Below are 21,357 nucleotides of genomic sequence, written 5' to 3' on the forward strand. Positions count from 1 at the left end.
CGCTGGCTGTCTCTATCTCTGTCAAATAAATAAATAAAATCTTAAAAAAAAAAAAAAAAACTTTCCCTCAAACATGATTTGGTTACCTCCGGAACAGTTCATACTTTTCCTTTATTTTTCAAATTTCAGAGTAATACAACCTCCAATAATGACAGGGAGGTTTCATATTATTATGAATTCAGAACGTTTATATGTTTTACATCTCATCAAAAGTAAGTTTTTAAATTGTTGCTGTAGATGGAATCGTGAAATGTTGGCATCAGCCTTCTGAGATAACAAATTCCTTAAGGTACAGCCATGGCCCACACATATGTCAGAATCCCCTGGAACATTGGTTAATATGTAGTGAATTCCCGGTCCCCACCAAGACCTACAGGCTCAAGTCTTTGGGGATAAGCCCTGAAATCTGCATGCCTAAGAAACTCCCTCCAGGGATTTCTCAAACAGCTGTGGAATGGAGAGCCTTTGGGGACCACCTCGTCTGAGCTTGAGGACAAAGCACCAAGTGGGGACACATCTAAGCAGTTACTCTAAAATAAGTGCATGGGATTAACCACTGATGATTCCAGAGAAGGGAAGTCTTCAGGAGGGTGGCTCAGTCTGTTAAGTGCCTGCCTTCAGCTCAGGTCATGATCTCAGGGCCCTGGAATCGAGCCCCACGTGGGGCTCCCTGCTCAGCGGGGTGTCTGCTTCTCCCTCTCCCTCTGCCTGCTGCTCCCCCTGCTCTCTCTCTCTCTGTTAAATAAATAAATAAAATCTTTAAAAAACAAAAACAAACAAACACGTAGGTCCTTCAAGAAGGGCCCAGCAGACGAGAGCAGTGCTATAGACCACTGGCTTCTCTGCAGTGCTATACCGTGGTTGAGACGGTCTAGGTTCTGACGACAACTTGTTATTAGAATTCTGGGAAACTTTTACAACCCTAAAACCTGTACGGTGTGGTTCTACATGGCATTGAACTAATTTCTCCTGTGGATTCTCATGGACCAGTGCTGTTCACATCCACAGCCTCAGATCCCACACAGCTGCTGTTCACGGGGCCTCAGAGACTCCCACTGCATGATCTGTGTCATCTGATCAGGTAACATGGTTCCTCATCCGTTAGGACACGGAGCGCCATTCATATTTTAAGTATCAATTAGCACTGTTCTCATACGTTCTATTTTTGAATTGCTCATCTCCTCTAGGGAACTCACTTTCAGTATTTTATTAAAGTCCCCTAATGCCTGACATTTTAAGCCAAACATTTTTTTAGCTGGTTTTCCATAAAAATGTAATTTCATTTGCCTTTATGAGTTTTAAATAGCATTGTCGAATGCACTGACACACACGGGGAGAAAAATACAGGTGCTTGAAAGATGAAACAAACTTGCCTGTCAATTGGAATTTTTTGCAGATCAGAGAAAGTTAAAGGCTATCATTCGGCATTTTCTGCCCATGTACTTGGGAAGACAGAATGGGATTCAGGGTCCTAGAGCATGACACAAATCCCAGATCTCTCTGGATGAATGAAATTCCCAGTGTATGCCAGCGAAGCCCTGTGCTGTGCCAGTATCCAGCCAACGGAAAGGGCATGGCAGAGGACCCGGTTGAGCAACCCCGCAGGGAGCCAGATGTGCATTCTTCCAGTTGTTGCCCGTGTCTGGAATTGTTGCCTCTGGGCAGAAACCCGGGCTTGAGGCCATTTGATTAGAGCAGGCGGTCATAAACTCCAATGTCTGTGGGGGCCAGGAAGGTAGCATAAAGGAGTGAAGAGGCCAGGGTAGGAGACTGGTGAGTGAGGGAGCCAGGTCTCTACTGAAGCAAGTTCCTCCATTCAGTCCCTTCTGGCTGTGGCCAGGAATGTGGACCTGTGGACCGTGAATGGAGAGAGCTTTTGACATTTCAAGAGAGGCCAACAATCTGAATTCGTATGCGAACTCTCTAGATTTCAAATGTGGGCATTAATTCAAACGGATTTTAAACACAGCGATTATTAAACTAAATATGTCTGCGGACCACCATTTTGGGGCTTCTGATTTAGGGGATCCTGTACTGTAAATTAATACCACAACGAAATGGAAGAGAACTTATATTTCCCGGGTCAAGATGAGTAAAAGCTAGAGTCTAAAGCCAGTTTGCTGATGCCATTAGCAGAGACTCAAGCCATAAACCTTACAGGTATAAGTTAGCTCTATTCTGGTCACCAGCCAGAGGCTAGAAGTTTGCAGTTGGGTGCCATTGGTCACCTAGAAGCTCGGGATGGATGTGTGTGGATCAGTGCAGAGCCATAACTCAAACTTCCTGCTCTATTGATTACGGGTCAGTGGTGACATCTTCCTACAAGGAAGTTATCACATTACGGAGCTAGCCCCCCTTCTCAAATCCTCAGAGGAAAACAGAGTTGAGTATCTATGTGGATTGCTTTATGAAAACTCTAAGGCTTGACGTGCAGGAAAAGAAGGTAGTGGGAATTGAGACAGACTGCTTTTGTTTTTCTGAAGAGTGATAGCCAGATAACATGTTCTGCTGGGATTAGATTTCAGTGTCAAGTTGTCTGCTAATTAGTCTGAGACAGAAAGCATGGCTATATAATTACAGCATATGGACTGTTCAAAAGAAACAACGGGTCCAAGATGGAGTCACTTATGTTAAGCCCCACAAAGACTTAATACCTTAACACCTACTGCAGTTTTGGCCTCTCCTATGACTGGAATTTTAAACTCCTCAGTCTGGAATTTCCTGATCAGCAATAGTGAGGTAACTTGCTTAAGACCCCCTTCTCTTCCCCCTAAAGGAAGGTCACCTTGACTGAAACAATCATTTTTTTTCTTTTGCACATAACTCTCTTGTCCTGTCCTAGTTGTGCATATCCAAGAACTCCATTTTCTTTTCTTTTTTTAAGGTAAAATCTGAAAAAGCCTATCTTCTTTATATACATTTTTAAATAATTTTTTTATTATATTATGTTAGTCACCATACAGTACATCTCTAGTTTTTGATGTAAAGTTCCATGATTCATTACTTGCATATAACACCCAGTGCACCATGCAATACGTGCCCTCCTTAATACCCATCACCAGCCTATCCCATTCCTCCACCCCCCTCCCCTCTGAAGCCCTCAGTTTGCACTCCATTTTCTACAGTCTCTTGGAACATCCTTATATGGGATGCTGCATTGGTTCGTTAAACACTGAATAAATCCAATTGGATGTTTTGATTTACTCAGTTGAATTTTTGTTCTTTAACAGATTTGGTGGCAGTGGTGAATTGAAGAGAACCTCTGGAAGCTTTAGGAACAAGAAACACAGGCATGGCACCCATGAACCCTTCGTGTTCTCTCATCCTGTTCCCAAGGGCTGTTGATATGTTCTCAGTTCTGAGCTCCTTTCTCTTTGCTTTGAGCTCTTGATCTGACTCTCCACAGTTCCCTATTTGACTAGAAACCCGGGCCTATGGCTCCATCCCCAGAACCCACACTGAGGACTGCTGGTGGCAGCTGTCTGCTATCAGTCTGCAGTTCTTTGGGGTGTCAAATCTTTCACCAGTCCCCAGATTCCACCCAGTATTGGTGGTTGTTGAACTGGGTCCAGGGTCAGACTGGGTCCAGTTTGGGCTAGACAGGGTCTAGTGGAAGGCCTTGGGTGAATATTACATAAGGGCCAGCTGCTAATGGGAATCTCAGAAGTCAAAAGAGTTGGTGGCACAGTTAGAGCATTTAAAGGGTGTTGTAGGTGCACCACTGCAAGAAGACTCCCATGATAAGACCTCTTTGGGATTAGTTTGGCTCCAGCAAATCCAAAGACCTAGCTAAATTAAGAAATGGGATCCTTTATATCCGAAGAATTGAGCACGCCACCTTCTGGCACACCTGATACTTTCATGTTTATGAGCTCTAGTCCGGGGACGCCTGGGCGGCTCAGTCAGTTAAGCGGCTGCCTTCAGCTCAGGTCATGACCCCAGGGTCCTGGGATGGAGTCCAGCAGCCAGCCGGCTCCCTGCTCAGCAGGGAGTCTGCTCCTCCCTCTCTCCCTGCCCCTCCCCCCTTCTCATGGGAGCTCTCTCTCACAAATAAATAAATAAAATCTATAGTTTGGGAAGCTGCACATATCTAGCACAGTGGCAAACATTTACTAAAGATAACCTAGAATTACAACGGCTGTTACGGGGAATGTTCTGATTAGGCAAGATTGCTCATTTAAGAAACACATTTGAGAGCAAGTGATCCCAAGCTGGACACGTGGAATGGGATGCCTACTTTAATTAGTGGGCAGAAGCTTCCAGAAGGTTTTAAGATTCCAAAGTAGATTCATTAAAAGACTAGTTACAAAAGGCTAATAAAAAATTAAAGACACTAGAGATACCTTAAACAAAAAAATAGTAAGACTGACGTGACTCCTACTACTCCCCTGTCCTTTTTTACCTGACTACCCACATTTTACTGATGGTCTGTCTGAACTGCCCTTCCATGCTGAAGACACCATGAGACAGTTTCCTTTTAAAAGAAAACTTTGAGGTTGCAGGTGAACGTCCTCAGGCACCCTTCACACCTTGGCCAAAGATGAAACTAAGGGCCAGAGTTAAAGAATGCCCTACACCTAAGGAGGAACCCAACATTTTTTTGAAGAATTTAGAGTCATTATTAGGGTCTGTGCCCCCAGACTACCTGTTTCTCTATCAGTTTGTACAGACGTTGGTACGACCGGTGAAGCCCAAAACTGGATGCAGGAAGCAAGATGGCAAACTCCCAAAGATGATATTTGAGATCTTGGCCTTCAACATCTCGGGGACCAGCAAAAGCTCACAAAATAGCAGCCAAACTTTTATAAGCCACTCCTAGAGTCTTCCCTGTCCGTCCTTATTGGTCTGTTATACAAACTTGCAAACGAAAGATGACTCTCTGACGGACTTTAAAGTCTGTGTATAGTCCTTTCTCTACGGCATTTGGGGTTCCACGCAATAAATAAGGTCACCCAGCCTGCTCTGGCTGCCCTCTTTGTACATGGATTATCTCCCGAGATTAGTGGATCAATAAAAAGGCAGAAAATAGGATGGGAGGCCACTAGTCTAACTGAACTCGTGACTAAAGCTGAGCATTTTCAAAGGACCCTGGAGTAAGATTGCAAACAACGATCTGCCAAGCTATTAGCTTTACAGCTCCAAGGCCAGAGACCCAAAACAACACCTGGGCCTCCAGCGCTGCACCTTCCTAGGGGTCCATTATCAAAACGCTGGTCCAAAGATCAAGGTCGCAGCTGTCATCAACTGGGGCACCGGGAAAGAGATCGTCCTCAAAGGTCCTATGTAAATTCTTCTCAAATGCCCTCCACTTACCTGCAAAGGAGAGCCCCTCACACAGTGGAAGGGACCCTGAGGGCTTCTCTGCTAGACTATTACTAGAAACTCCCTTAAATAGCCAAGAGAAAAGCTAAAGTTAAAATTAATGGGAAACCTTGGCAAATTTTAATAGATACCAAGGTTACACATTCTACCCTACACCCCACTCCCAAGATGACATATACCTCAAAGTAAAAAGGAGGTTTCCATTGTTGGGGGTGGGGGCTGTCTGATAAAGTTCAGAGAGAATTTTTCTCTCTACCAGTACAAATGACTCAGGCCTTTTACGGAAAAACATTCCTTTTTGTTGTGTCAGTTCCAGTCCATCTATTAGGTAGGGCTCTCCTTTCTGAATTAAAAGGGCTAATACATTTTGCCTCCAATGGAGACTTCACCTTAGAATTTCCTGACCAACCTGAACCTGATCTTTTATGTTCCTCAGAGTCTGTCCTTGACACAGAAGAGGAAGAATTCCAACCCTGAATTTAATGGAAGAGCTCGGAAATCTGTGGGCTTCTAATATTTACTTTGGAAAAATAAGGAGTACAGAATCCATAAAGATTCAGACAGATACAAGTAACGTCTCCCTACATAACCTCAATACAAGGCCTCATACCCATACATAATAGAAGACCTTACTGCCCGGGGGGCTAATTATTCCCTGACCTAGTCCCTACCGATTTTGTTAATCCTGGTACCTAATGGGCAGGGAGGGCAGTTTGTTCCAGATTTGAGAGCTATGAATAAGATGGTTATTCCGGTTTCCCAGGCATTCCCAACCCAAACACCCTTATGTCATAAGTTCCACTCGACCCACATGTCACTGCTGTGCACCTCTGTTCAGGGGAGACATCATCAGCCAATATCTATCTGCCTTTACCTGAAACGATCGACACTGTACCTAGTTATGCCTCAAAGGGTCACCGAGCCCCCCCCCCCTCTTATTTCTCTCAAGTAACTTCACGGAGATTTAAGTACCTTCCAGTTCCAAAACCGAAACTTTTGTAACATGGAGATGACCTTTTGCTGAGCTTAGTTACAAAAGAGGGGTCCTCTATTTGCTCCAACAGTTAGCTGAAAAGGGACACCGAGTCTCTAAGGCAGAACTACAACAATCTCCAGACATTGTTCAGTACCTGGGTCATGAGCGAAGCAGTTCAGCAGTCTCCAAAAAGAATTAAGCTAATTCAGGAATTTCTGAGACCTACAAGTGAGGGACAGCTTTGTGGATTTATTGCAGACTATGGGTTCCTAATTTTTCTCTATTAACTTCTCCAGTCGGTAAACTTACTAAAATCTTAGTCCCTGAATGCTTTGCTTAGAAAGATAAACATGAGCAGATTTTTGTAAGACTAAAACAGGCGCTGGAAGAGCCACCTGCCTCAGGGCCACCTAACTATTTAAAACCTTTCACCTTATTTGTGCGGGGCGGGGATAATCAAGCCCTGGGAATGCTCATGCGCGAACGTTGTACGCAGGCGCTGACGCCAGCGTGCAGCGAGACTCAGGGGCTTGTGCCCCGCCCAGCTGTCTTCAAGCCAGAGCCACAGCTGTGGAGTGAGCCCAGATGTCTGCAGATCTGACCCTAGGGAACGGCGTTTACTTGGAAACTTCACACTTTGTCCCAAGTCGTCTTCACTCTGAACGGACGCCACATTTCTCGGTAAGTAGACTAACTTCCTGAGATCCCTCTGCTTTCACCGCCGAATCTACATCTTAAATGTTGCGACACCCTTGATCTGGCTCTGTTACTACCTCTAGCTGATGAAGCTGAGCCTCAGAGCCGAGGTAGGGAGTTCCGTTTCACGACACCGCATCCCGACGTAGGAGATACCCCTTTAACCAATCCCGCTCTACTCTGGTTTGTTGATGGGTCATACAGCAGAGGAGAAAAAGGAAATTTTCGGACTGGTTGTGCTGATATTACTCTAAATGACATTCTGGAAAGGGGAAACTCTCACAAGCTCAATCCACACAACCCGCAGAGCTCCGTGCTTTACCTGAGCGTGCCAGCTGTCAGTAACACATACTGTTAATATCGATATGGATAGCTGGGATGCCTTTGGGGTCATCTTTGATTTTATTTTATTTTTTAAGTTGATTTTTTAAAAAAGATTTTATTTATTTCAGACACACAGAGACAGAGAACATGAGCGGGGGAAGAGGGGCAGAGGGAGAGGAAGAGAGAGAAGCAGACTCCCCACCGACGAGGGAGCCCAATAGGGGCTCCATCCCAGGACCCTGGGATCATGACCTGAGCCCAAGGCAGATGCTTAACTGACTGAGCCACCCAGGCGCCCCTGGAGTCATCTATGATTTTAGAATGTTATGGAGACCAAGGGGTTTCCTTGCATCCTCTGGGACCCCAATCAAAAATGGGCAACAAGTAAATGATCTTCTTATGGCTCTTCTCTTCTGAAATTGCTGTCATCAAAATGAAGGCTCACCCTGAAAGCACGGAGTCCCAGGGGTGTCCCGGCTGACTTTCCTGCAAAGGTGGAAGCGACGGATTCTATAGACTGTGGCACACGCGGACGAAGTCCATTCTGCTTCTGCGAAAAATGGCGCTTCATTGCCAGCTGTTTGCTATCCTGATATCCTGGTGACATGGCAACAGTCTGCTCCTGAGTCAGAGAAATTAAGATGGGTGAACAATGGCTGTAAATGAAACAAAGAGCTGGACCTAAACCTAACTTCATTTTTCGGTTTCCGTATTCCTTCCCCTACCTTAAGGCATTTAAGATGACCCAAATTATAAATAGATATTGGTGGGGACACTTATGTAAAATTGCAAAAACAGTCTACCAGCCATATCTGACCTGCCAAAGCCATAATCCTGGCAAACTATTTTTGTCCCGAGAAGCCTCAGATCTCCTCCCTCGGGACCCTTTGAATGCCTGCAGCTGGACTTCATTCGACTACCACTGGTATATGGGTTATCAATATGTTCTTGTTACCAAATGCATGTTTTCTAGGTGTGCTGAAGGCCTCCCCTGCCACAAGGCTGATGTCCTCACAATGGCCAAGAAACTGTTGGAAAGAAAATGTGTTTCCCACTTGGGGTATACCCTTCTATAATCTCCAGTGATCAAGGCACCCGCTTCACTGGGTAAATCATATGAGCCTTAATGAACACCTTGCAAACCTCTTGGGATTACCACTGTCCCTATCACCCTCAATCATCAGGCGAAGTTGAGGGAACTAACAAGATCCTTAAACTTAAAATATCAAAACTTGCAGAAACCACTGGATTTCCATGCCTCACAGTACTATCTTTGGTCTTGCTGACTGTTCACAATATTCCCTTTGAGAAAGTCACTCTACACAAGATAGTCGCTGGCAAATCAATGTCTATTGATTGGTATATAATCTTCTGCTGAAGACACAACTTTCAGGCTAGGATGACCAGCTACAGGAAGTCTTCTGCTGATGTCTTCTGCTTAAGCATATCATCAGCAGATTAAAGAAGCTATTCTGGATCCCATTTCAAGGGATCCTGTTGGTTGCAGTCTAGAGCCTAGTATCCAGGTCTTCTGGAAGTGTCGTCAGAGGAGGACTGGGCTTCATTGGAAGGGACCTTCCCAAGTGCTCCTGACCACACTCTACTGCAAAACTAGAACACTTTGACCCTTGGGTACATGTGTCACTGCTAAAGAAGGCTCCAGCTGACATGTGGCCCCGGCAGATGATGCAGACCTACAAATCCAACTGACAAGGAAGAGAAGCAGCTGACAGCGAAGATGACTGCCTTCACCCAAGATGCTGGATCAAGACCTCATACTATAACTGAACATGAAACCCTTTCTCCTCTTTCTTTTCTTTACTCTAGCATTGGCCTGGAGAGATAATGCCATCACTTGTATCCCTCAGCCATCGCTAAGGGTGTGGGGCGGTGGGGGGGGGTAAACTCTCAGATTGCTAGATTTGTCATGATGCAAGAGAGCCTCCCTGGGACGAATTTCTCTTTAAATCTCAATGTCAATCCCCCCACCCATCCCCCACTTAGAAGTATGTATCCAGTTAGACACATTTACCTATGTGAATCTTAGCACATTCGGACCCTTCTGTTCCCATGATTATCTAGACCAGATCTGCCCCTACTCACTGGGAGAGCTCACCATCAGCACCCATCTTTGTAAAGCACTTAAGATGACTTTTAATTCAGGTTTGGAGATTCTCTTCCTGTGCATGCTGAAACCCTGACTGACCCCTGGTTTAGGAGTAAACACAAATAAGAATATGATTAGAAACCTCTCAACTCTTGGAGACACTGCAGATTCTGTTGCTAAGACACCAGCTGCCCAGCAAAGATCCTAAGACTGTCTGGCCAAAGCTGTTCCGAGTAAGAAGATGTCTGTGCTGTGCCCAACAGAATCTGTTTCACATGGATTAATGCTTCTGGGGAGGTTGCAACTCAGTTACCTAAGATTTCCGAGCAAGGCACTTGGCTTAAAAGGGTGACTCCTTCAATGGGGTCATTCTTTGATTGGTTTGGTCTTGGGGACCATGGCTCTGAAGTGCACTCCAAATGTTGGGAATCATCCTGCTTGTAGGTACAGTTATCTCACTGGTGTGCTGTATTCTCCTGAGAGCTTTAAATGCATGTTTACAGCCTAACTATCAAGCAAATGATCTCCCTAAGGCTGGAACGACAAAAAAGGAACAAAGAGAATGACCAACTAAAAAATTGTGAGCCTGAAGTCATGACCCAGGAGTGCCACAGAGAGTCATCAAAACCCAGGATGAATGAAAGCTTCGAGAACTGAGAGTGGTGCTAATGCCTTGAATTTCGATCACATCTCTCAGTTAGGCTGAGAGTTGGATTAAAAGAGGGGAACTGCTATGAAAGAAACAACAGGCCCCAAATGGAGTCACCAAGACTTCGTGTCTAACCTAACTGCAGTTTTGGCCTCTCTAGGTTTTAAACTCATTGGGCTGGAATTTCTAGATCAGCCCAGGTGAGGTAATCTGCCTAAGACCCCCTGCCCTTCCCCCCAAAGGGAAGGTGACCTTGCCTGAAACCATCCTTTCTTTTCTTCTGCTAGTTAACTTCCCTGTCCCACCCCGTTCTGCCTATCAAAGCCGTCCATTTTACACAGCTCCTTGGACTAGCCTCCTGTTTGTTAGATGGGATGCTGCTGACTCCTAAGTCTTAAATAAAGCCAATCAGATCTTTCAGTTTACTCAGCTGAACTGTGTTCTTTAACAATACCTAGTGGGGAGCAGCCGGGCAGCTCAGTCCGTCAAGCATCTGCCTTCGGCTCAGATCATGATCCCAGGGTCCTGGGATTGAGTCCCTTATCGGGCTCCTTGTTCAAAGAGGAGCCTGCTTCTCCCTCTGCCTGCTGCTTCCCCTGCTCGTGAGCGCTCTCTCTCTCTCTGACAAATAAATAAATAAATAAAATCTTTAAAAAAAAAGAAGAAAGGAAAAGAAAACGTGTTTGGCATTATCTCCCCAGGTTGAACATGTGCAAGCTCCATGGCCGAGCATTTTGTGCCTTAGTATATGCTTAGCAGAAGTGTGTGTATGTTACACCAAAGAACACAGACAAGAATGCTCACAGGAGCATTTTTGGTAATAGCTTTAGGCTAGAGGAAAACCAAGTATCTGCCAGCGTTGTGTTTGTAAACAGATTGTTGGCTCTTCAGACGATGGAATACTATACAGCCACAAAAACTAATGAACTACAGCTAATCCGAGCAACGGGGCTGAGTCTCATACACATAATATTGAGCAAAAGAAACCAGGCAAAAAGGTTACATAACACACACATACAAAAGACCCAGACGAAACTAAGCTACGGTGTTAGAAGTCACGATAGGGCTTACGCCTGGTGAAGAGAGGTCAGGGATCTGAAGGAGCGTGGGGAAGGGCTCAAGGATGCTGGTGATGTTCTGGTCCTTCACCTGGGTGCTGGTTGCACAGGTGTGTCTGCTTTGTGACAATTCACTTAAGACTTCTCCACCTTTCTGAATGTATGTTTTAATTAAAAATATTAAAAACAAAAATTTGATGCTTTGTGCTGAGTCAAAATAATAATAGCTCTTTAAAAAGTTATAATAATCTATAGGACTCAGTAAAAGTCCTGAAACTCATTATTTTATAACACTGACTTTGACCAAATGGCTCATAATTAACCGTTCTCCCTGGGCGGGGCGGGGGGGGGGAAGTAAGCTATCTTGAATTGTCCTTATTTTTTTAAAAAGTCCACACAGCAATGAGTGTAGTGTGCCTAAAATGAAAACATCTACAGTATCATTGTTACAAAGGTTCCAGTTGAACCAGAATACCAATGAAACAGCATAAACCATTTGTAATTATTTGAATTAAGTAGTACTCTTGAAACTTTTTTGGGGGGGGTTCCTTTTTTTGATTTAAATTCAGTTAATTAACATATAATGTATTATTAGTTTCAGAGGTAGAGTTCAGTGATTCATCAGTTGCTTAGAACACCCAGTGCTCATTACATCATGTGCCCTCTTTCATGCCCATCACCCAGTTACCCCATCCCCCCACCCCTATCCCCTCCAGCAACCCTCAGTTTGTTTCCTATGATTAAGAGTCTCTTATAGTTTGTCTCCCTCTCTGATTTCATCTTGTTTTATTTTTCCAGGGTTTATCTTACTAACCAGAATCATGCTGTATGTATTGTCCTTCAGTATGCCTGTTGGAGATGTGCTCAGTCTGGCACACTCCTTTTATCCATTATATATTCCACAGAATTAGTGTCACTGTTGGGGTTGCTTCATTCTGCTGTTATAATTATGCCCACTTTGTGCACAGACTTGAGCACAGGGGCTGGAATTTGAGGGGAAGAGTGTCAGTCTGAGCCCTTGGCAATCTGAGGCACCGCCAGGTGTGTTGACTTGGCATTGAGCAGTGGCAGACTATGTATGCTGACTTGGGCAGGAGGGTGGCTGGACTGTGAATTTGGGACCCACAGCCCATCGTGTGTGACAGGGGTGTGACTGGTTTTGCATTTAACTTTTGTTTTTCTGGGAAACTCTATCTCTCCTTCTATTCTAAATGAAAGCCTTGCTGGATAGAGTATTCTTGGCTATAGATTTTTTTTTCCTTTTAGCACTTGGAATTTATCATGCCGCTCCTGTCTGGCCTGCAAAGTTTCTGCTGAAAAGCCTACTGATAGCCTTATGGGGTTTCCCTCATATGTCACTGCTTTCTTTTCTCTTGCTGCTTTTTAAATTCTCTCTTTATCACTACTTTTGGCCCTCTTACTTACTTTGTGTCTTGCTGCAGACTGCTTTGGGGTGGCTTTGTTGGGGGCTCTCTGTGCCTCCTGTATCTGGATTTCTCTTTCCTTCCCCAAATTCAGGAAGTTTTCAGCTATTATTTCTTCAGACAAATTTTCTGCCCCCTTTAATCACTCTTCTCCTTCTGGGATCCCTATCATGCGACTGTTATGCTTGACGGTGTCACTGAGTTCCAGGGTTTATTCTCATTTTGTGTATTTTTTTTCCCCTCTCATCTGCTCAGCTTGATTACTTTCCATTACTCTGTCCTCCAGGTGGCTGATCTGTTCTTCTACTCTCTCTCATTTGCTATTTATTCCAGGCGGTCTATTTTTATTTCCATTTAGTGAGTCCAGTAGCTCTAACTGGTTCTTTTTTATGTCTCGTGTCTCTTGGTGGAGGGTCTCATGGAGGTTCTGCACTCCTTTCTCAGTTCTAGCGAGTATCTTTATGAGCATTACTTTAAGTTCACTATCAGACATATTACTTATCTCCATTTTGTTTAGGTCTCTTGCTCTGATTTTGTTCTGCTCTTTCGTTTGGGACATATTCCTCTGCCTTCTCATTTTGTCTATTATTGTCTGTTTCTCTGTGTTAGGAAAGTCAGTTATGTCTCCTACACGTGAAAGTAGTGGCTTTATGAAGAAGAGGTCCTGCACTGCAATGTCTCCTTTTCACCAGAAAATGGTGCTTCAGGGGTGTTTCCTCCGTATGTTGCTACAGGCTTGTCCTACTGTTGTGGTGGACCTGTGTTTGCATTCAGTCCAGTCTGTGATGACTCTCTGCCTGTTGTGGGCAGAGTCTGGTGCCTGCAGCATTAGGGGGCCAGTCAGGGGCTACCTTGTGCTCGAGTTGAATCAGACCAGGTGTTTGCCAGAGACAAAGTAGCACCAAACTGCTGGCACTTTCCCTGTGTTGTCTCCTGAGAAGCTTTTGTTGGTGGGCGCGGCCTGCAGTCAGACCAGCTGCCTGCCCCCAGCCCACTGCTGGGGTCACAGTCAGACTGGTGTGTGTGGTTATCTTCCCCTCTCCCTGGGGCAGGACTCACTTTGGAGTGGTGTTGGCCCTTGTCTGGGCTGCGTGCACACGGCCAGGCTTGTGGCACTGCTTTGATGGGATCTTGCCAAGAGCAATCGGAGGGGGTGGATCTGCTTTGCTGTGGCCTCTTGTCTATGTCAGGCTGTGGAGAGTCTGTTCTGCCAGTTTTCCGGTTGCTTTCTGGGTTATTTACACCAGTGTGGGTGTTCTCGAGGCGGCCACAGGGCGAGAAGTGAACCCAGGGTCCTCCTACTCCGTCATCTTCCCAGCAGCCTCTCCCTACTCTTGAAACTTTTGAATCTGTTTGCCTAGTTCATGCAGATCTTAAAAGGCTTAGTCAATGAATACAGCATTCTAAGCCAGTCAGTTGCTTACAGTCTACCTCTTTTTGGTTATCCTGATGGTGAGTGATGGATAGGATGTGTATAGAGCTTTACAAGGTACAGAGCATCACGGCCACCACCAGGAGGATGCTGGTCACGTGGCCTTGTCAGTGGCATCCTTAATCTGGCCTGATTCTGTTTCCTAAGAAGAAATGGAAGAGTAGAGCCTTAACAACCCCTCCTCCCCCCAACTGGGGACAAAGCTGAACAGTGAGAGAGTTCAGGACAGTCGTATCTTGTTTTCAATGGTTGCCGACTTTCTAGAAGGGCAGGACCAAAGAGAATTATAGGTACTGCGCTCTGAAGGAGAACTCATTCCAGGTGCCACATGTGAATCCCTGCCCTCCCACCAGGTGGCGATGGGGTTTATTAAAGCTATGGAGATGATCACGTATGGGCTGCTAGGGCATGGGGGTATAGTTTCGCAAAAAGACCTACTTTCCCTTTATTGAAAATAGTGTTTATGGATATGGAAGGAATGTAAAAGCCCCCAAGGAAAGCCTGTTCTATTGCTGATCAGTCCACAGAACAACTACTCACTTTACCTAGAGAGTCTGTACTTGGAGGTCTTCCAATCTTTTTTCAAACACTTTCAATCATATCCCCATTCAGTAAGTATTTATTGAGCACCTACTACATATCTTACTATTCTGAGGGATATAGTAGTGAACAAAGCAGTTGAAACCTCTTAGGAGTGACCATGGAAATTATATTCTTTCCTGCCTACTTTACTGAGAAGATGGATGCTGTTTTGTGTTAATTTGCTCAACCTAATGGATGGACTTCTTCCTTCCCAAAGCTCTAGAGCTCCTGCTCTGTCCCTCTACCCTACTAATATCTATCTTCATCAAGCCTCACTGCTAGGTTCACTAGCCCCTCATTTTTAGATGACAAACATACTCAGTGTCTCCCCACTCTAATAATCACGATAAAAGGGACAAATAAATGACCAAAACTTTCCACTGATTCTCTTGCCTCCCTTAAGCTGTTGAGATCTCTCTTTATCACCAAATCCCTTTAGAAAATCTTTTTTTCTAATTTTTAAAGATTTTATTTATTTATTTGAGAGAGAGAACAAGTGGAGGGGAGAGGGAGAAGCAGGATGTCCCCTGTGCAGGGACTCCGATGCAGGGCTCGATCCCAGGACCCTGAGATCATGACATGAACTGAAGGCAAATGCTTACCCGACTGAGCCACCCAGGCACCCTTCTCTAGAAAAATCTCATTTCGAAGGGGGGCTCATTTGCTTCAACTTCCTTACAGTGCACTTCCCTTCAAGCCCCGCCCTCCCCTTACCCATGAAAGCTGTTAGTTCTATAGAATTCAGATCAGACCTGGGAGAGAGAGAAAACCACCAGGAAGGCAGGATGGTGAGTAAAATGGTTCTGAGCAAGTGAGCCAAGTGTTTCAGATAAAATCATTACCTGCTAATCGAGAGCCTCCTATTGTGTGCTTGGCATTGTGCCAGGAATTTGAGGTTTCTAGGGAAATACAGAAAGTGACCTTTGATAAAAACTTAGCAAGGGAAGACGAGACTCAGGTTTGAGCTGAGTTTTGAGGAATGAGTGGACTTGAAATACAAGGAAGAAGAACTGGCTGAGGGTGGGCGGAGGGGAGACACGAGCCTGAGGACCCGGAAGCATGAAATGAGAATGATGTACTTGTTTGGTTTAAAATTTGGAAGAGGTGGGGCAGAGCCAGATTAGTCATGTCCCTGCAAATCAGGCAGAGAGGCAGCCATTAAAGGTACTTCGGAGCTCTTCTATCCTCAACCACCCCATTGCTTTCCCTTCAAAGCCAAACATCTTTACTCTGTCTTCTCCCTTCCCTTTGACTTACCCACCTGTCCCAATAGGCGTCCTATCCTAACCATCCCCTGCAACCTGCCCTAGAGAGAATTCGAAGGACCCCTGAGTAATAGGGTCTGCTGAGACGATACTTATAGAATTAGGGCAAATTACTTAATATTCTGAGCCTCAGTTGTCTCTGAAATGGGGATTATAATATTGCCTTCCTCAAAGGGTTGTCAGAAGGATTAAATACATCTTAAAGCCTTGCTCAAGAACTGAACGTTGTTACTATTATTATTTATGTTCCTTGACCTCTTAGCTGTACGTGATGCATTTGACCACTCCCTCCATCTTGGAATACTCTTTGGCTTTTGCAATGCTGCACGTTTGTTTGCTTTTCCTCTACCACTTTAGAAGCTTTGTATTAGTTTTCTTTGGATCTTCTTCCTCCACCTGATCCTTCCACGGTGGAGCTCTTCATGGCTTTCCCCTTGTCCATTCCCACTCTACACCCTCTCCCTAGGCAATTCCATCCACAACTGCACGTCCTGCATCGTCTCTTATATATTAATTGATTTGAGATGTATCTCTAATCCGACATTTCTTCTGAGCCCCAGATTTGTACTTGATGTAACTGTTCAGGTTCTTCATGGTTATCTGAAACTCAACACCTGTGAAATCAATCTCACTTCTTTCCAACCATCTACCCCAGAACCTCCTCCTTCAGCATTCCCTATGGTAAAAAATAACATTCTTAGGAAGCCTGGGTAGCTCGGTCCATGAAGCATCGGAGTCTTGATTTTGGCTCAGGTCATGATCTCAGGGTTGTAAGGTTGAGCCCCATCTGGGGCTCTACTCTGGGCATGGGGCCTACTTAAGATTCTCTCTCTTCCTCTCCCTCTGCCCCTCCCCCCCCATAAAAAAAAAAGGACATTCTTTCTCATTCCAGTTGGAAACCTGGGATTCATCTTCGGCTTCTCCTTGTCAATCACCAAATTCAGCTGAATATCCCCAAAAGGTCTTCAATCTGTCCACTTCTGTTTTCCCACTGCTGCTTCTTAAGTAAACCCAGGCTACTGACAACTCTGGGACTCTCTCACCACAGATTTCTAACTGCCTCACAAAGAGTGCTTTTGCTCCTTCAACCTTCTTTCCCCGGATGGTAGCCAGCTTTCTTTCAGTTAATCAAAATGTATAAGCAAATAACAATCTAATCATGTTCCAACCTAGCTTAAAAACCTGTCCATGGCATTTCAATTGGCACTTCAAAATAAGCCAATTGTTCCGAAGGCTTAGGGAATCATAACCACCCATAAATACACTCATGATCTTTGATGTAGTTTCCCTTTCGTAGGAACTCTAATTTGATGCTCAGTCCAAGGTTAGCTTATCCTCATGTTATACTAATTGCATGAGAAAAGTAGCAAAGATATCCATAAACAATGCCCATGAACATTGCATTAGAAATCAAGTAGTACAGACACTGGGACTGCCTTCTTTTATCCTAGGATCACCAGGGACTCATACAGCTTTTGGCGCAAGGTATGTCTTTAGTAAACAGGTGTCTGATACATGATGAAAAGGAAAAATGCTGCCATAAAGTTCCTTACAGAATTGAAATATAATCCAGAGAAACCACTTTGGTTGCAGACTCTACAGCCAGCAAAATATTTCCCCCGTGGACAGCCAAATGTTTACTAGCATTTGCATATCAAATGAGCTGCAATAACCTATTTGGCAATGAGGAAAAAAAGAAAGAATGTGCCAGGCACAGGGCCTGAGACCGGATGAGATTTTTTACAAATGCACAAGACAAGCTTCTTTCCCTCCAGGAGCTTCCAGGACACTTGGAGAGAGGCAATTGCCCGAAAATGTAATATTCACTCTCTTGGCTCCTCCTCTGGATAAGGCACTGTGCCTTTCTTTAGGTGTAAAATGGTGAGTGAAAACAGGACTGGCTCTCAGTCTTGTTATGTCTGATAAGGGCTGAGAATCAGACATTAATCAAATAATCAAATGCATAATAATAGCAGCTATTCTATAGAGTGGCTAGTAGGTGCCAGGCATATTTTTAGTACTTTACATGAATTAATGCAGCCACATTCTATGAGGGGTGCTCTTACTATCTTCATGTTATAGAGACAGAAATTGAAGCACAAAGAGGTTAAGAAACTTGCCCAAGGTCATACAGCTGCTCCAGGCAGTCTGGATCCAGGGTTCATTTTTAAAACCAGACTCCATGCTGTGTGCTACGTGCCATAGATATATTTATAAGGTCCATGAAGGGAGGCTGGATGGTGCTATAGGAACATCTAACGAGGGCATCTCAGTTTTTCTTGGTTTGTCTGAAGGCTGAGGAGTGTCAACCAAGCAAAGAGGGGTAGTGGGAGAGGGAAAGACATGAAAACTGGTAGCAACGGAGGGGAGTGTATGGAACCACCTGGATACAGTGGTTCATTGGTAGTGGTGGGGGGTAGGGGAAGGAATTTGGAACGGCTCATAGAGAAAGCAGATTTGAGGGAAGACCTTGAAATATTGGTTTAGTTTGTAGAGAAGACAGGAAAAGGAAACATCATGAACTCAGACTGAACCTAATTCATTTCGGGCACAGGAAGACACTGGTTATTAGGATTCTTTCAATTGCGAGTAGCAGGCACTCAATTTGAACTGGTCAAAGAAAACACCGACTTTCCTGGCTTGAGTTGCTGAAAAGTCCAGAATATAGCTCTGGCAGCAAGTAGCTAAATGATGCTGTTAGGATCTCTCTTCCATTCCTCAATTCCATTTTTCTATGTTGGCGTGGGTCTCAGGCCATGGAAATATGGAAGCTCTAGATTTTCTCCTATCACTTCTGCAAACTCAGGACGGGGGGCAGGGGTGTACTTATTTTTCTAAAGGCCCCACGTGGACTCTCATTGGCTCAGTTTATATTACGTTCTCCTTGTAGAACCAGTGACTGTTGCTGGTCCATGAGAGGTGCTCTCATTGGCCAGGCCTGGATCATGTGCCTTCCTCTGGAAGGAGAGGGCAGGATCAGCCATGTTTGAACCCTAGGTTCTGAAAATGGGAAAGTTGCTCAAAGAAGAATCTGGAAACTGGGCAGGCAAAAACTGGGAATGCCACCACAAGTATTCGGCTGGGGCAGTGCTCCCCACATGTTACATGCAGAGTCTCCTTTAGTAGGTCGGGCGGGGGGGGAACCTTAGAGTCTGCACTCCTAACAGCCTCCCAGGTGAGGCCAATGCTACTGGTTCAGGGACCACACTTTGTGGAGCAAGGCGCATACCACCTGGAGTGACTGCCTCCCTCAAATTTATTTAGACTGTTTAGTGCTAGCCTGTATCCCATCCCTCCCTTTGCCTACTTTTCTCAGTTTTGACTCTATACCTTTATACTAGCTGGCCCGCATGTGTGAGATACTTTCCCTCCAAGTCCTGTCATTAACTTGTCAACGTTTTTATGACTTTACCTCTTATCTCCTCCAAATGTTTCCTCACGGAGTGAAGCTGAGGTTAGGCTGCTTCTTCTTCAACTGATGCCTTTTCCAGTTTAGACCTGTGAATACTAACCTTGTGGTAGGGTAAAAATGTATTTAATTATTCATGAATCTGACAAGATCTGCTGTGTTCATTGATTTGTTGTGTATGTAATTCACTGCCTGGGTTTCAATCTGGATGTTTGTCTATATTGAACACTTCAGTTTTAGGCTATAGGCTGTTAGAAGACATGCAAAAGATCCTTTGATATAGCACTCAGTAATCAGATGGAGTTCAATTTTTATCGTGTCAGTGGTGTTTTCAGTCTTCTGGACTTTGCAAGCCACTGTGCCGATATTGGCAGAAATACTGAACTCTACTATGGTATAACATTTCCATATCATTGAAGGGTTTGGATTAATGCCTTTAAAATGGAATGTCTGTGAAATTGAGTCCTGAGGCCTGAGTTTTGGACTCAAGTTTGCTCCTGAGCTTGTTTTGTGACTTTCTTCAAGTGTTAAAACCTCTGTACGCCTCTTATCCCACCGGCCATATTGGGTGTCTTGCTGTGCTCTACTCTCCCTCGGTACGCTGCCAGCTTAGCAGACCCACTTCATTTGTGACATGTGGGTCACGCAGTGGAGGTAGGACACCTGACCCTCCAAGGGGGGGTGTGTGTGTCTTTTACCCATCTGCAAAAGACAATAATAATCATCTGATGTTATGGTGGAGATTGAAGATCATGAATGTAAAGAATATCATGACTGACAATGGTAAGAAATTATAGTTAATAATTATTATCCATCAGTATCTTTTTGGAAAGAAGATGTTGTCTGAATGACTTAAGGTAAGCAGGAGTATTATTCCCTAAATCCATTGAAATATACAGAGCCACCATGATCCCAGAGAACGTCACTCAGTAGTTGTCTTTTCTTTCTTTACACCCCAGGTTCTGGAGATATCAGCGATCTATGGCTCGCACACCTGACACGAGTAACACTTCATAAATATGGGAGGATAGGAAGCATGATATTTTCCCAGTATGTTAGCCTTGGTAAGAAAAAAGCTACCTTCAATTACATTAGTTTCTCTTCTAATTCAATTTGTCATTAAATATATCGGTTTAAGAATTATCACGGGTTCTGCTTGTACCACCTCTGTTGAAAGCACTTAACTGCAACTTTGTAGAATTGTTTCACGTTTGGAAATGGGCTTCTCCATTTCAGGTGATCAAATCGACTAAACCGTGTAGATGCGCGCTTTGAGCCAGAAGCCACGACCTTTTAGGAAATGTGTATACACCGACGCAGCACCCTTCTCCAAACCCAAAGAGGTTGGGTCCCCGAGAGAGAGGTCTGTTTTCTTGATGCGGAAAAGTTTGGTTCTCCGTCTCTTCGGATTGTCTCTTCGGATTCAAATCGCTCCTTGGACAGTCTCTAGCCCTCACCCAGAACCCAGACTTGTCTTTTGTACCTGCTAATGTCACAAACTGCCCGAGCGCGCCCTTGCTGGCCTCCACCCAGACCCAGACTGCGCCCTCCTCCCGGCACCCTCTACCAGGCAGTGGGCTCGCTGCCGGCCAGGGCTTTCCGACAACCCCATGTCCTGACCCCATTTACTTCTTGCGTCCCCGCCGGTGCCATCTGGCTGGAACCACGGGGAGAAACTAAAAGTTGGATGTAGTCATCCCTGCCCCTTGCCATCTTCACTCGCCGCAAACGAAAAACCCGGGGCCGTTGGGGGACGAGCGGCAGGAAGGAAAGAGCTTAGACGGGAAGCGGCCTCGGGTCCCCGCCGGCCCTCTCCACCGCGCCCGCCTTCCCCAGCCCGCGGGCCGAACGAAGCGCGGCCCTTCCAGTCGCCCAGCACCCAAGGCCGTCCCTGGCTCCCCGCCAGCCCCTGGCGGCCGTGGCCGCCGCGTCGGTGTCGGTCCGGGGGACCCCCGAGGCGCGGCTGCTGCAGCCACGCGAGCGAGGGCCTGGCCCCGCGCTCCAGCCCAAAGAGGGTGAAGCAGGAAATAAAGAGGCGACGAGAAAGGCCGGGTGGGCGCGGGCGGAGGCGGGGCGGGGGCCCGGGCCGGGGCCGGGCGCGCGGCGGGAGGGC

At 45.4% G+C, this 21,357-nt stretch overlaps 1 protein-coding gene across 1 annotated transcript in view; it reads left to right on the forward strand.

Annotated features, from left to right (window-relative positions):
• Positions 1–21,357, forward strand: part of USP46 (ubiquitin specific peptidase 46) — an 88,300-nt gene that overhangs the window by 12,218 nt on the left and 54,725 nt on the right. Inside the window, exons 2-3 of the mRNA XM_034671820.1 lie at positions 6,795–6,979; positions 20,204–20,308. Of these exons, the coding sequence (XP_034527711.1) occupies positions 20,297–20,308 (12 nt within the window). The 5' untranslated portion in view covers positions 6,795–6,979; positions 20,204–20,296. The remainder of the gene's footprint in view (positions 1–6,794; positions 6,980–20,203; positions 20,309–21,357) is intronic.

The sequence above is a fragment of the Ailuropoda melanoleuca genome, chromosome 11 (assembly GCF_002007445.2).
Source record: "Ailuropoda melanoleuca isolate Jingjing chromosome 11, ASM200744v2, whole genome shotgun sequence".
Lineage (NCBI taxonomy): Eukaryota > Metazoa > Chordata > Mammalia > Carnivora > Ursidae > Ailuropoda > Ailuropoda melanoleuca.